The sequence below is a fragment of the Nerophis lumbriciformis genome, linkage group LG03 (genome assembly GCF_033978685.3).
Source record: "Nerophis lumbriciformis linkage group LG03, RoL_Nlum_v2.1, whole genome shotgun sequence".
In the NCBI taxonomy this organism is placed as follows: Eukaryota; Metazoa; Chordata; class Actinopteri; order Syngnathiformes; family Syngnathidae; genus Nerophis; species Nerophis lumbriciformis.
The window spans coordinates 38,880,427-38,893,759 of record NC_084550.2 but is presented as its reverse complement, the minus strand read 5'-3'; the positions used below and the strand labels follow the sequence as shown (position 1 = coordinate 38,893,759).

Sequence of the window (13,333 nt, the reverse complement as noted above, 5' to 3'; positions counted from 1 at the left end):
TGAGTAGATGAGTGTTATATGTGTGTGTGTATATGTGTAAATAATTGAACACTGAAATTCAAGTATTTATTTTATTTATATATATAATAAAATAAATAAATATATATATAGCTAGAATTCACTGAAAGTCAAGTATTTCATACATATATATATATATATATATATATATATATATATATATATATATATATATATATATATATATATATATATATATATATATATATATATATATATATATATACATATATGAATGAAATACTCCAGTTGGTGAATTCTAGCTGTAAATATACTCTTCCCCTCTTAACCACGCCCCTAACCACGCCCCCCGCCCCACCCCCCACCTCCCGAAATCGGAGGTCTCAAGGTTGGCAAGTATGTCCTCCACCAGAAGATTTCTCTGTGATTTTCACATACAAATAAAGCATTCTGGTGCATTCTGACAAAATAATGAAGACAAAATAGAACATTTCATAGGTTTGCAGAGAACTAGCAGCTAGAGACGGCAAAATTTGAGGGTACTTGGACCTGTGGATAGGACGCTGATTAATCTTGCGGACACTGAACATGGAAATGAAATAGTATGGGAGTTTTTGAATAATACCGGACTCAAGGAGAGACTGTAATGTAATTATAAAATGAAACTGACGATGGCAGTAATGCAACACAGATGGATGCCAGCTGCCGTAAAATTGAAAAGAAGAAGACGGAGAATCGCGCATCACAGGCTTTAAGGTTATGTTGTGGAGCTACAAAATCAACCCCAGTTGCAGCATTACAAGTAGAGATGAATGAAAAACCTTTAGATATGAGGAGAGATCAATTGTCAGCAGTTTATTGGGCAAACTTAAAAGGGTCCAAGCAAGGACATCCAACCCATCAAGTGTTACTAAACTGCCAAGAAAAAGAGAAGAAAAAAATGAATAGTTTCGGGTGGATAATAGGAGACATATGTAATAAAGCTCAAATTGATAATATTAAAGTTAGCCCTACAGTACCAATCCCTGCAATACCACCGTGGATGTATGAAAACCCAAATGTAAACATGCAATTACTAAAGAATAGAAATTTAAATAGTTACCAGATAGAACAATGGATTGAGGAAACGTTTTTAGACAACATCATGGTGTACACAGATGCATCAAAAACTATAAATAATAAGGTAGGAGCAGCAGCTGTTATCCCACAAGGAAACATAGTATTAAATAAAATAATTAGTGATAAGTTATCTGTTTTTACGGGAGAATTGGTAGCAATTTATATGGCAATTCATTGGATAGAAGAAAATAAAGCAAGAAAAGCAGCCGTGTGCTCGGACTCAAGCAGTGCATTGATGAGCATAAAAAACATAGCATCAGAAACAAGACAAGATTTAGTATATGAAATAGTTCAGGCAAATTACAGAATAAATAAAGCCGGAGGTGTGGTAACATTTCTTTGGGTTCCTGCTCATGTAGGAGTTGAGGGGAACGAACTAGCGGATAAATACGCAAAACAAGCAACCACTAAAACAGAAGTAAACATGGAGATTAAGCACAGTAAAGAGGAAGTGAAGAACATAATTAAGATGGAACACAATAAAAAGTGGCAGGATAATTGGAATAAGGAAACAACAGGTAGAGAGTATTACAAAGTCCAGAGGAGAGTAGGTGTAATGAGAGGAGGCAATAGAAATAGGAAGGAAGAAGACATTATTACTAGAATGAGATTAGGACATATATATCTAAATAGTTCATTAAAATTAATAGGGAAACATACTACAGGACTGTGTGATTATTGCCAACAGCTAGAAAGTGTAGGACATGTTTTAATATATTGTAGGAAATATAATAGAGAAAGGGTAATACTGGAAAGTAAGTTAGCGAAAGAGAATATTAGTTTAGCAGTGGAAGATATATTAGGACTGCACTCAGAACACATAGGTTATAAAGCAATATGCACATATTTAAAACATACTGGGTTAAATAAAAGAATATAGAGTAGGGATCCAGCTCGGTCCACACTCCAATACAGTAGGTGGCGGTAATGCACACCACAAGGTTGCTTGCCAACCGCCATAAAAAAAACAAAAAAGAAGAAGAAGAAGAAGGAGAATCGCGCATGCGCACAAACAACGTTGTGCGGGCCTTGCGACTGCATTCCCTGCCAAATTACCGTGTTCTCATTATGCTGTACTTTCAACCGTGTTTATGCATGACTAATCGCCCGTATCGTTCGTAGAGATAAAAGGCAATAACGTATAGTAACAGCCCATTTTGAAGGTACACAGAGAGGGTCGGAAGCAGCCCGGGGACACAAGAGGCCGCCATGAAGCTGACGGACAATGTGCTACGGAGCTTCAGAGTAGCGAAGGTTTTCCGGGAGAACTCGGACAAAATAAACTGCTTTGATTTCAGTTCTAATGGCGAATCAATCATATCAAGCAGCGATGACGATTCTTTAGTCTTGTACGACTGCCAGGAGGGGAAGTAAGTTGCAAACACCATATTATGACTCATGTTCTTTTAGTTAGCTACATGCTAACGATGATGCTAGGTAGCACGCCTGCAGATTATAATAGTACTGCTTGCAATTCCAATACAAACAACATTAATCATAATATCTTACGATTCTGACGCATGCATTAATAAAATTAGGACTTCAATATACCACCACTAACAAGCATGTGTGTACAATACAGGTAAAAGCCAGTAAATTAGAATATTTTGAAAAACTTGATTTATTTCAGTAATTGCATTCAAAAGGTGTAACTTGTACATTATATTTATTCATTGCACACAGACTGATGTATTCAAATGTTTATTTCATTTAATTTTGATGATTTGAAGTGGCAACAAATGAAAATCCAAAATTCCGTGTGTCACAAAATTAGAATATTACTTAAGGCTAATACAAAAAAGGGATTTTTAGAAATGTTGGCCAACTGAAAAGTATGAAAATGAAAAATATGAGCATGTACAATACTCAATACTTGGTTGGAGCTCCTTTTGCCTCAATTACTGCGTTAATGCGGCGTGGCATGGAGTCGATGAGTTTCTGGCACTGCTCAGGTGTTATGAGAGCCCAGGTTGCTCTGATAGTGGCCTTCAACTCTTCTGCGTTTTTGGGTCTGGCATTCTGCATCTTCCTTTTCACAATACCCCACAGATTTTCTATGGGGCTAAGGTCAGGGGAGTTGGCGGGCCAATTTAGAACAGAAATACCATGGTCCGTAAACCAGGCACGGGTAGATTTTGCGCTGTGTGCAGGCGCCAAGTCCTGTTGGAACTTGAAATCTCCATCTCCGTAGAGCAGGTCAGCAGCAGGAAGCATGAAGTGCTCTAAAACTTGCTGGTAGACGGCTGCGTTGAACCTGGATCTCAGGAAACAGAGTGGACCGACACCAGCAGATGACATGGCACCCCAAACCATCACCCAACCATGCAAATTTTGCATTTCCTTTGGAAATCGAGGTCCCAGAGTCTGGAGGAAGACAGGAGAGGCACAGGATCCACGTTGCCTGAAATCTAGTGTAAAGTTTCCACCATCAGTGATGGTTTGGGGTGCCATGTCATCTGCTGGTGTCGGTCCACTCTGTTTCCTGAGATCCAGGGTCAACGCAGACGTCTACCAGCAAGTTTTAGAGCACTTCATGCTTCCTGCTGCTGACCTGCTCTATGGAGATGGAGATTTCAAGTTCCAACAGGACTTGGCGCCTGCACACAGCGCAAAATCTACCCGTGCCTGGTTTACGGACCATGGTATTTCTGTTCTAAATTGGCCCGCCAACTCCCCTGACCTTAGCCCCATAGAAAATCTGTGGGGTATTGTAAAAAGGAAGATGCAGAATGCCAGACCCAAAAACGCAGAAGAGTTGAAGGCCACTATCAGAGCAACCTGGGCTCTCATAACACCTGAGCAGTGCCAGAAACTCATCGACTCCATGCTACGCCGCATTAACGCAGTAATTGAGGCAAAAGGAGCTCCAACCAAGTATTGAGTATTGTACATGCTCATATTTTTCATTTTCATACTTTTCAGTTGGCCAACATTTCTAAAAATCCCTATTTTGTATTAGCCTTAAGTAATATTCTAATTTTGTGACACACGGAATTTTGGATTTTCATTTGTTGCCACTTCAAATCATCAAAATTAAATGAAATAAACATTTGAATGCATCAGTCTGTGTGCAATGAATAAATATAATGTACAAGTTACACCTTTTGAATGCAATTACTGAAATAAATCAAGTTTTTCAAAATATTCTAATTTACTGGCTTTTACCTGTATATGAACAACAATTTATTCACATACTTTTGATAATATAGTGTATTTGGCCACCTGCCTTGACTCACATATGAACTTGAAGTGCCATCCCATTCCTAACCCATAGGGTTCAATATGATGTGGGTCCACCTTTTGCAGCTATTACAGCTTCAACTAATCTGGGAAGGCTGTCCACAAGGTTGCGGAGTGTGTTTATAGGAATTTTCCACCATTCTTCCAAAAGCGCATTGGTGAGGTCACACACTGATGTTGGTCGAGAAGGCCTGGCTCTCAGTCCCCGTTCTAATTCATCCCCAAAGGTGTTCTATCGAGTTCGGGTCAGGACTCTGTGCAGGCCAGTCAAGTTCATCCACACCAGAGTCTGTCATCCATGTCTTTATGGACCTTGCTTTGTGCACTGGTGCAAAGTTATGTTGGAAGAGGAAGGTGCCCGCTCCAAACTGTTCCCACAAGGTTGGGAGCATGGAATCGTTCAAAATGTTTTGATATCCTGGAGCATTCAAAGTTCCTTTTACTGGAACTAAGAGGCCAAGCCCAACTCCTGAAAAACAACCCCAGACCATAATTAATCCTCCACCAAATTTCACACTCGGCACAATGCAGTCCGAAATGTAGCGTTCTCCTGGCAACCTCCAAACCCAGACTCATCCATCAGATTGCCAGATGGAAAAGCGTAATTCACTCCAGAGAAGGCGTTTCCACTGCTCTAGAGTCTAATGGCGACGTGCGTTACACCACTGCATCCGACACTTTGCATTGGACTTGGTGATGTATGGCTTAGATGCAGCTGTTCGGCCATGAAGCTCTCTGCGTACTGTACGTGGGCTAATTGGAAGATCACATGAAGTTTGGAGCTCTGTAGCAACTGACTGGGCAGAAAGTATTTGCATTATGCGCTTCAGCATCTGCTGACCCCTCTCTGTCAGTTTACGTGGCCTACCACTTGGTGGCTGAGTTGCTGTTGTTCCCAAACTCTTCCATTTTCTTATAATAACGTCGATAGTTGACTTTGGAATATTTAGGAGCGAGGAAATTTCACGACTGGATTTGTTGCACAGGTGACAGACATCCTGTGACAGTTCCACGCTGGATATCACTGAGCTCCTGTGAGCGGCCCATTCTTTCACAAATGTTTGTAGAAACCATCTCCATGCCTAAGTGCTTGATTTTATACACCTGTGGCCGGGCCAAGTGACTAGGACGCCTGATTCTGATCATTTGGATGGGTGGCCAAATACTTTTGGCAATATTGTGTACATGATGAAGCCAGTATTATCAGACAGGTCTTGTAAAGACGATTCCAGTGATATGTGCCGTTTTCCTGTGACAAGAAAATTATGAACATTTTAAACAGGAGGAAAAGCAGTAATTTATGTTTAACTTACACAAAGTCAATGAGGCTCAATGTTTTGCAATTTTTTTAAACATTTTTAATATTTACTCAATTTAAAAACAAGTTGGTTTTACTAGAAAGCTTGCTAAATAAAGAGACAGGAAAATAGGTTTCACAGTCACTGTGTATTTTAGTTGATTAAATTCATGAAATTAGCATTTGAAGGACTGGACTTATGAGTCACAAAACAAAACAACCAGGCACTCGCGGGTACAAAAAATCGGTGTGCAAATCGATCAATTTAAAAGAAGATTGATTGACTCACAAGTAAATGTATGATTTATATTATAATAGAACTTCCAGTGAACATTTTACTCAATGTAGATTTTTTGCAAGGGAGATTTGTCATGTTAACCTGCCAAACTTTGTCAGAGCTTTTTGGTGCGAGTACTTGTTCTAATGGGTTGTACTTGTATAGCGCTTTTCTACCTTCAAGGTACTCAAAGCGCTTTGACACTACTTCCACATTTACCCATTCACACACACATTCACACACTGATGGAGGGAGCTGCCATGCAAGGCGCTACCAGCACCCATCAGGAGCAAGGGTGAAGTGTCTTGCTCAGGACACAACGGACATGACGAGGTTGGTACTAGGTGGGGATTGAACCAGGGACCCTCGGGTCGCGCACAGCCACTCTTCCACTGCGCCACGCCGTCTAGGGTTTCCCCCGAATGTAACTGTTTGTGGGGTACTGCCACAGCAAAATTAAAACAGCCACACCTTACAAAAAAATAATAATTTTTAAACCAATCAATATACCGTATTTTTTGGAGTATAAGTTGCACCGGAGTATAAGTCGCACCTGCCAAAAATGCATAATAAAGAAGGAAAAAAAACATATAAATCGCACTGGAGCCCGACCAAACTATGAAAAAATCTGCGACGTATAGTCCGAAAAATACGGTAATGTATTGTAGCCTCCAGAAGAAGTCACATGAAGTTTGACGCTATTCTTAACTTTAATTTCTAATTTTATGCTAACAACGGCCCAATTCCAACGCATATTCCCTCCAGTGCACACGTCTGTCTCCGTGCTTCACTCCCAGATACATAACACTTCATACCTGCCAACTACTCCGGTTTTCCCGTAATTAGTACGGTTTTCATCAACCTATTCCGGGTTACGGTTGCAGTGATAAAAAATATGGTTTTTCATTAATTAAAAAAAATATTTTTTTTTAAAAGTTTTATTCACGAAATCGCGTAACAACAATGACAATCGACACTGCTTCCCGTAACTTCCTATCGAGCCATTCCGAATGCCATGCGCGAGGCTATTTATAGCACCGTTGCCAAGCACGAGGCACCAGTTGCCATTGTTGCCAAACAAGCGAACGATCATGGAATCAGCCGGAGAAAAATCGCAAACGAGTCTTAAACCGAAAAGAAAACTGCAGTCATTCCGTGAAGAATATTCAAAAGCCTATCCGGGAATAATTATCCGTTCCAAAAAGGGTGAAAACTACGCGAATTGCACCTTGTGCAGACAAGATTTTTCGATCGGACACGGAAGAATTAGCGATGTAAAAGACCACGTTGGGACAAAAAAACACAAGTCTAATGCCGTTGCTAGCGATACAAGTGGACAATGAGGAAGTTCCTCATTGTCCGCCGACCCACTTACAGGCGCTGACAGTGTGTTCGTGATCCTGGGAACAATGAACAACAAATCAAAACCACATGAACATAAAACATTACCACCTGCAGGTCGTTACAGTATGAATGGCTATATATTGCCTACCTATTATTTGTGCATTATTCACTAGTGACACACCAAAAACTTGGCTGCCGGAAAAAGACTGACCATCGAAGCAGCACTGCCGAAACAGGATGTTTTGACGACGTAGTGGATAATCACAGGATTATCTGCAATGTAGAATAGAATAGAATGCCTTTTATTGTTACAATACACAGGTACAATGAGATTAAAAGTAACTCCAGTATCAGTGCGACAGTCTACAAATATGCAAAACATAGGAAGGAAAGAAAATAAATAGTGAAAAAGGAGGTAAGGTGCACAGTCCAGTCCTGAGAACAAATGTTCTGAATGTGTTGTTTAAATATTATACTATATAAATATATACAGAAGCATTCAGACTGTGGGTGGAAAGTAAACATTGCACAGAGAGGTGCTAAACTATAAAATCAGTGCCTATGAGAGTTCACCGTGGTTATGGCTTTAGGGAAAAAACTGTTCTTGAGTCTGTTTGTCTTAGACCTGATGACTCTGTAGCGCCTTCCTGAGGGCAGCAGGTCAAACAGGTTAAAGCCAGGGTGAGAGCTGTCCTTGATAATGTTGGTAGCTCTGCTGAGGCAGCGGGAGGTGTAAATGTCTGTAAGGGAGGGGAGAGGGCAGCCGATGATCCGCTGTACTGCCTTTACCACTCTCTGGAGCCTCTCCTCGTCTGCAACGGTGCAGCTGCCGTACCATGCTGTGATGCAGTATGTCAGCAGGCTCTCAATGGATGAGCGGTAGAAGGTCAGCAGCAGGTTGCAGTCCAGGTTGTACTTCTTGAGGACTCTCAGGAAGTGCAACCGCTGCTGAGCCTTCTTAGTGATGGCAGTAGTGTTATCTGACCAGGAGATGTCAGAGATAAGGACGCCAAGAGACCGGAAGGTGTGGACCCTCTCCACACACTTACCCTTGATGTAGAGGGGGGCTAGGTCAGTGCTGTGTTTCCTGAAGTCGACGACGATCTCCTTGGTTTTCTTGGTGTTCAGAGCAAGGTTGTTTTTTGAGCACCAGTCTGCCAACTTCCGGACCTCCTCTCTGGAGACTGCCTCGTCCCCCTTTGAGATGAGTCCGACGACACTACGGTGGTCGGACTCACGAGGCAGCATATCTGCGATGTGGACGTACTGTAATATATCCGAGATACCCATGGGCAGTGATCTACAAAATTGAGGCGGAAATCTTTTGGCACCTCACGATTCGATTACGATTCAATTAAAAAGCAATTATTGGTGCATCTTTAATTTATGTATATTGATGGAGTATTACATTTATTTTCGTTTCACTAAATTTGCGTTTATCACTTGCATCTTACAAAAACAGGGCATTTGTAATAACAGTTAAATCAATTCTCATCACATTTATTAAAATAATGGAAATGCGTGCAAAACTGAAACATAAAGAAACTGGTCAAATCTCTCTGTGAGGTGGCTCGCTACAGTCAGCCACATTTTAGAAGTGTCTGCATTACTTTATTTACAATAAATAAATCATCGGTTATTGACGTTTACTAATTGATTTTATAATTCTCCATGTCCGAATTGCGATGCATCTAAAAATGGATTATTTCCCCCCCCCACCTCTACTACAAAATGTGCAAATATTAAGAGAACAGTGGCGGTTTTTAAGGAGAGAAAGTCCAACTTTGGCAGCAGCATGAAGCAAGTGCGACGCCATGCTCGCTGCAGCTGGCTTTTCGTCTGGGACATCGAGGGACCAAAGTAGAGTCTCTAAATACGAGTACAGTCCATAGTTACACCAGAAAAAGGTGCTAGATTTGTTGCTGCTCGTTTTTAATAAATAAAAAAAAGTCACAATCTCACCTGAAAAATTCTCAAAGTACATTGTACAAAAAGCAGCAATAACTAAAAATAGAGTAAAATGATAAAATATTTGTTAATTCTAATGAATAATTGATCATTTGTTTTAAATGTATGTTTACATTTTTTTTAGTATTTAAGAAAATCATCATAGCAAATGAGGAGAATTATACGGTGACATTATGGTGACCACATTCCCCACCGCCACAGTATTTTGGCAATGTAAGGGAAACCCTGTGTCCAATCAGAAAATGTTGATATTCAGGTTGAACTACAATATCCAATCCAATCCACTTTATTTGTACAGCACATTTAAACAACAAAAAATGTTTCCAAAGTGATGCACATGAATATTAAAAACAAGATTCAAATATTATCCTTAGCTCCACAAATGACTGAATAAAAACAAACAAAAATAAAACCAATATAAAAATAAATATGACTAAAAACGATTTTAAAACAATAAATGGAAATAAAAAATGAAAAACACAGAGGACCACACAACTAACGTAGTGTTAAAAGCCAGAGAATAAAAAGTGGGTCTTAAGACAAGACTTAAAACACTCCACTGTGGGAGCAGTTGGAACATGGAGGGACAAAGTGTTCTAGAGCTTAAGGCCGACCACAGAGAAGGCCCTGTCTCCCCTGGTTTTAAGTCTCATCTTGGGCACCACAAGCTGGAGCTGGCTCTCGGACCTCAGAGCGCGCGCAGGAGTGTACATTTGGATGCGGTCCGAGCTATAATGAGGTGCCAGTCCATGCAAAGCTTTAAAAGCAAACAGCAACATTTTAAAATCAATTCTAAAATGAACAGGGAGCCAATGCAAAGTTGTAAGAATTGGGGTTATATGCTCGCGTTTCCTGGCCGCGTTCTGGATTAACTGCAACCGGGAGAGAGCTTTTTGGCTAATACCAGCATAAAGTGCATTGCAGTAGTCCAGGCTATGCAAAAGCATTCACGACTTGTTCAAAAAGGTTAATAGATGAAAACGTTTTTTCTTTTGCTACAATATGTGTTCTATGTGATGAGTAGTGGTGATGAAAACAAAGCGAACGCAGTTGAACTCTGAAAACGGCGGTCCGGTCGCTACTCCCGATGGCGCGATCAAGCCTGAAATGCCTGACCACCGTGGAGAGCCAGCCACTGGCAAATACACACATACCTAATACAAAGAAGCAGTTGTTTGTACTTTGAATAATGCCTTTCTCTTTCAAATCCCACCAGACCCAAGAGGACCCTGTACAGTAAAAAGTATGGAGTGGATTTGATCAGGTACACACATGCGGCCAACACAGTGGTCTACAGTTCCAACAAAATCGATGGTATGTTGACATCTTTTGTACAGACTAGAATGTAAAAGATGCTGGCATTTTTGTGTCGGTCACACACAAGTGAAATTCATGATCTGTTGTTAAATAAGGACTAAAAACATAAGACAATGTTGCACCTTTCTTATGACAGCGCAAAAAGTCTTGTTTGTCAAAGTTGTCCCATCAGGTGGAGGTTTGACAGCGATCATATCCAAAACCGCTGACTGCCATTAGCGCTGGCGGGAATGTCGCAAAGCCCATTTTAGTGTCTTTTTTTATTAATGTTGAGTGAAAATAGCAGCATGTTCAGTTTTTCCCCCAGAAGTGGTGTCTGTCCGGCGGACAGACCGGAGAAGGGGGTGGGTGGGTTTAAGGATCAGTGTAACTCGGCCTGTTGCCATCACGTCTCCACCTCGTCGCTGCCACCACAGCCTGGGGGGCAATAGACTACAGACTGCGGTGAAGTAGGCCGGCTTCGTCGCATGAAGAAGCCTACAAGTTTTGGTTGTGTTTTCCGCTCCATTTGCTGAATGGCGACATACGATATATATCTCGATATTTTTTCCGTAAAGTAAAAACAAAACAGTCCTGGATACCTGAGATACTAAGTATGTCATTATTATGACTTAGTAAGTCAATATTGTGACTTAATAATTTACTAAGTCAAAATAATGACTTACTAAGTCAAAATAATGACTAAGTCAAATTAATGACTTACTGTAAGTAAGCGTTTGCAATAAGCGTTTGGAAAAAAAAAGTTAAAAGTGGGGCCACATGCTGACATATGTTCAACTCCATCCATCCATCCATTATCTACCGCTTATTCCCTTTGGGGTCGCGGGGGACGCTGGAGCCTATCTCAGCTACAATCGGGCGGAAGGCGGGGTTAATTTATTACAGCATTTGGGAAGCCTGTAGTTGATCTGTAGTTATATTTTTATCAACATGTGATAGCAGGGACCCTGTCATTCAAAACTAAGCTGCTACATTACTAATGATTAATGTAACTATAGCTGAAAAAAATAGTACAATAGCAATAGGAGAGACTATTCATCCCTGAACACCATGGAGTTCATGTAGGCTTTATGATGCAGTTACATTATTATATCAACTATCAGAGACGGCTTCAGGAAACTCTTCATTTAACATAATGTCCTTTTTTGCTGCTTCAACACAGCTCAATCAACGCAGAAAAAGGTAAAGTGAAATAACTTAGTTGTTACCTGTAGGTCAATAATGCTTGTCTTTCTCTCAGACAGACAGGGCTTTGCTGTCCGTAACACACCACACACACTGCAAAATGAGCTAACGTTACGCTAAAAGCTAATTAGCAATCACCTCTAGGACTGCGAACGTCAACGGGCTCATATTGATGTTACTAGTAGTTGACTGGCTAATCTTTTTAAACTTGTGACGGCCACAGTTTAGACATCCCTGTTGTAAAGAGTATGTATGTTTGGTATATTTTCGCATCTAAACCTTTTTAATATACGGACATCAAATAGTAGCCATATTGAACGCCATTTGGTTGCAGCCCAGCAAATACAGTTACCATTGTAGCAGTACAAGTTGCGGACAAAAGATGGTTCAAAAAAGGAACTTTTGTCTTTTAGCCACATGTCATAGCTACTGGGTTGAAAAACATAAGTTATTTAATCAGACATACAGCAATCAAAATCCACATCAGCACATAACTTGCATGCTTGCACTTGCACAAAACGATTGGTTTTGTTACAATTCGAGGAAATAGGGTGATTTTTCGTCACATTTTTGAAGAAATATGTTCGATATAGGGATGTCCCGATCCGATATTTGCAAAAAAATGCGTATCGGCAAGGCATGGGAAAATGCCGATCCAGATCCAGTTTTTAAAACAAATCCGGTCCGTGTTTTCCAACGCACCGATTTAAATAATACATTCCACTTTTCTGCTGTTCCCTAATTTCCGTTCCGCATTTTCCAGCACACCTTCAACACATCCACAGGTCTGTGGATTCTCACGCAGTTGCTTTTAGCTGCTGGCATTACACGACAGGCTCTTCTCACTCTTTTCTGTGTCTCCCTCTCACAGACAGCAAGCGCACCTTCTTACACACGTCACATACTGTCACGTCATACGTCACATACTGTCACGTCATACGTCACATACGTATACGCCCTCTCCCAGCAGAGAGGTAGCAGCATGGCTAATGTTAGCTGTGATGCTAGCGCAGCCGCTAAGGTCCGCGCCTGCTCAATTACGCTCTGCTCAAGCGTCCTCTGCGCACGGCAAATCTATGCCACGCACAAAATCAAATAAAAAAAATAAGCGCATAACAATTTTCGACACACGGACACGACAGAGAAAACAGTTTTCGTCATCATTGTTCAAATATTGTAACGTATGTCGAGACGCTTATCTTCGTTCGGTGCCACACGTCCACACCATCAAAATGCCAAGGAAAACATTTCCAGATCAACACCGTATGAAAAAAATAGTGATTTTTTTAGTTGTGATTTCCTTCTCTGCATGAAAGTTTAAAAGTAGCATATATTAATGCAGTATGAAGAAGATTGTTTTAATGTAGACACATTGAATCATCATACTGCTGTGATTATATGCATCAAGTGTTCATTCAAGGCTAAGGCAAAATATCGAGATATATATCGTGTATCGCAATATGGCCTTAAAATATTGCAATATTAAAAAAAGGCCATATCGCCCAGCCTTCTAGTTCAATGATGCCATTTCTGTTTGTCATGTATACCGTAATTTTGTCTATTTTGTGTTTATCCTTGAATAAACAGGTCAGTTTCTTGTTACCAAC

The 13,333-nt window shown here is 40.5% G+C and overlaps 1 protein-coding gene across 1 annotated transcript in view; it reads left to right on the top strand.

The window, feature by feature from the left end:
• Window positions 1-2,081: 2,081 nt before the first annotated feature.
• LOC133584421 (WD repeat-containing protein 82) overlaps window positions 2,082-13,333 on the top strand; it is a 35,129-nt gene continuing 23,877 nt past the window's right edge. The window contains exons 1-2 of the mRNA XM_061937722.2: window positions 2,082-2,468; window positions 10,441-10,538. Of these exons, the coding sequence (XP_061793706.1) occupies window positions 2,308-2,468; window positions 10,441-10,538 (259 nt within the window). The 5' untranslated portion in view covers window positions 2,082-2,307. The remainder of the gene's footprint in view (window positions 2,469-10,440; window positions 10,539-13,333) is intronic.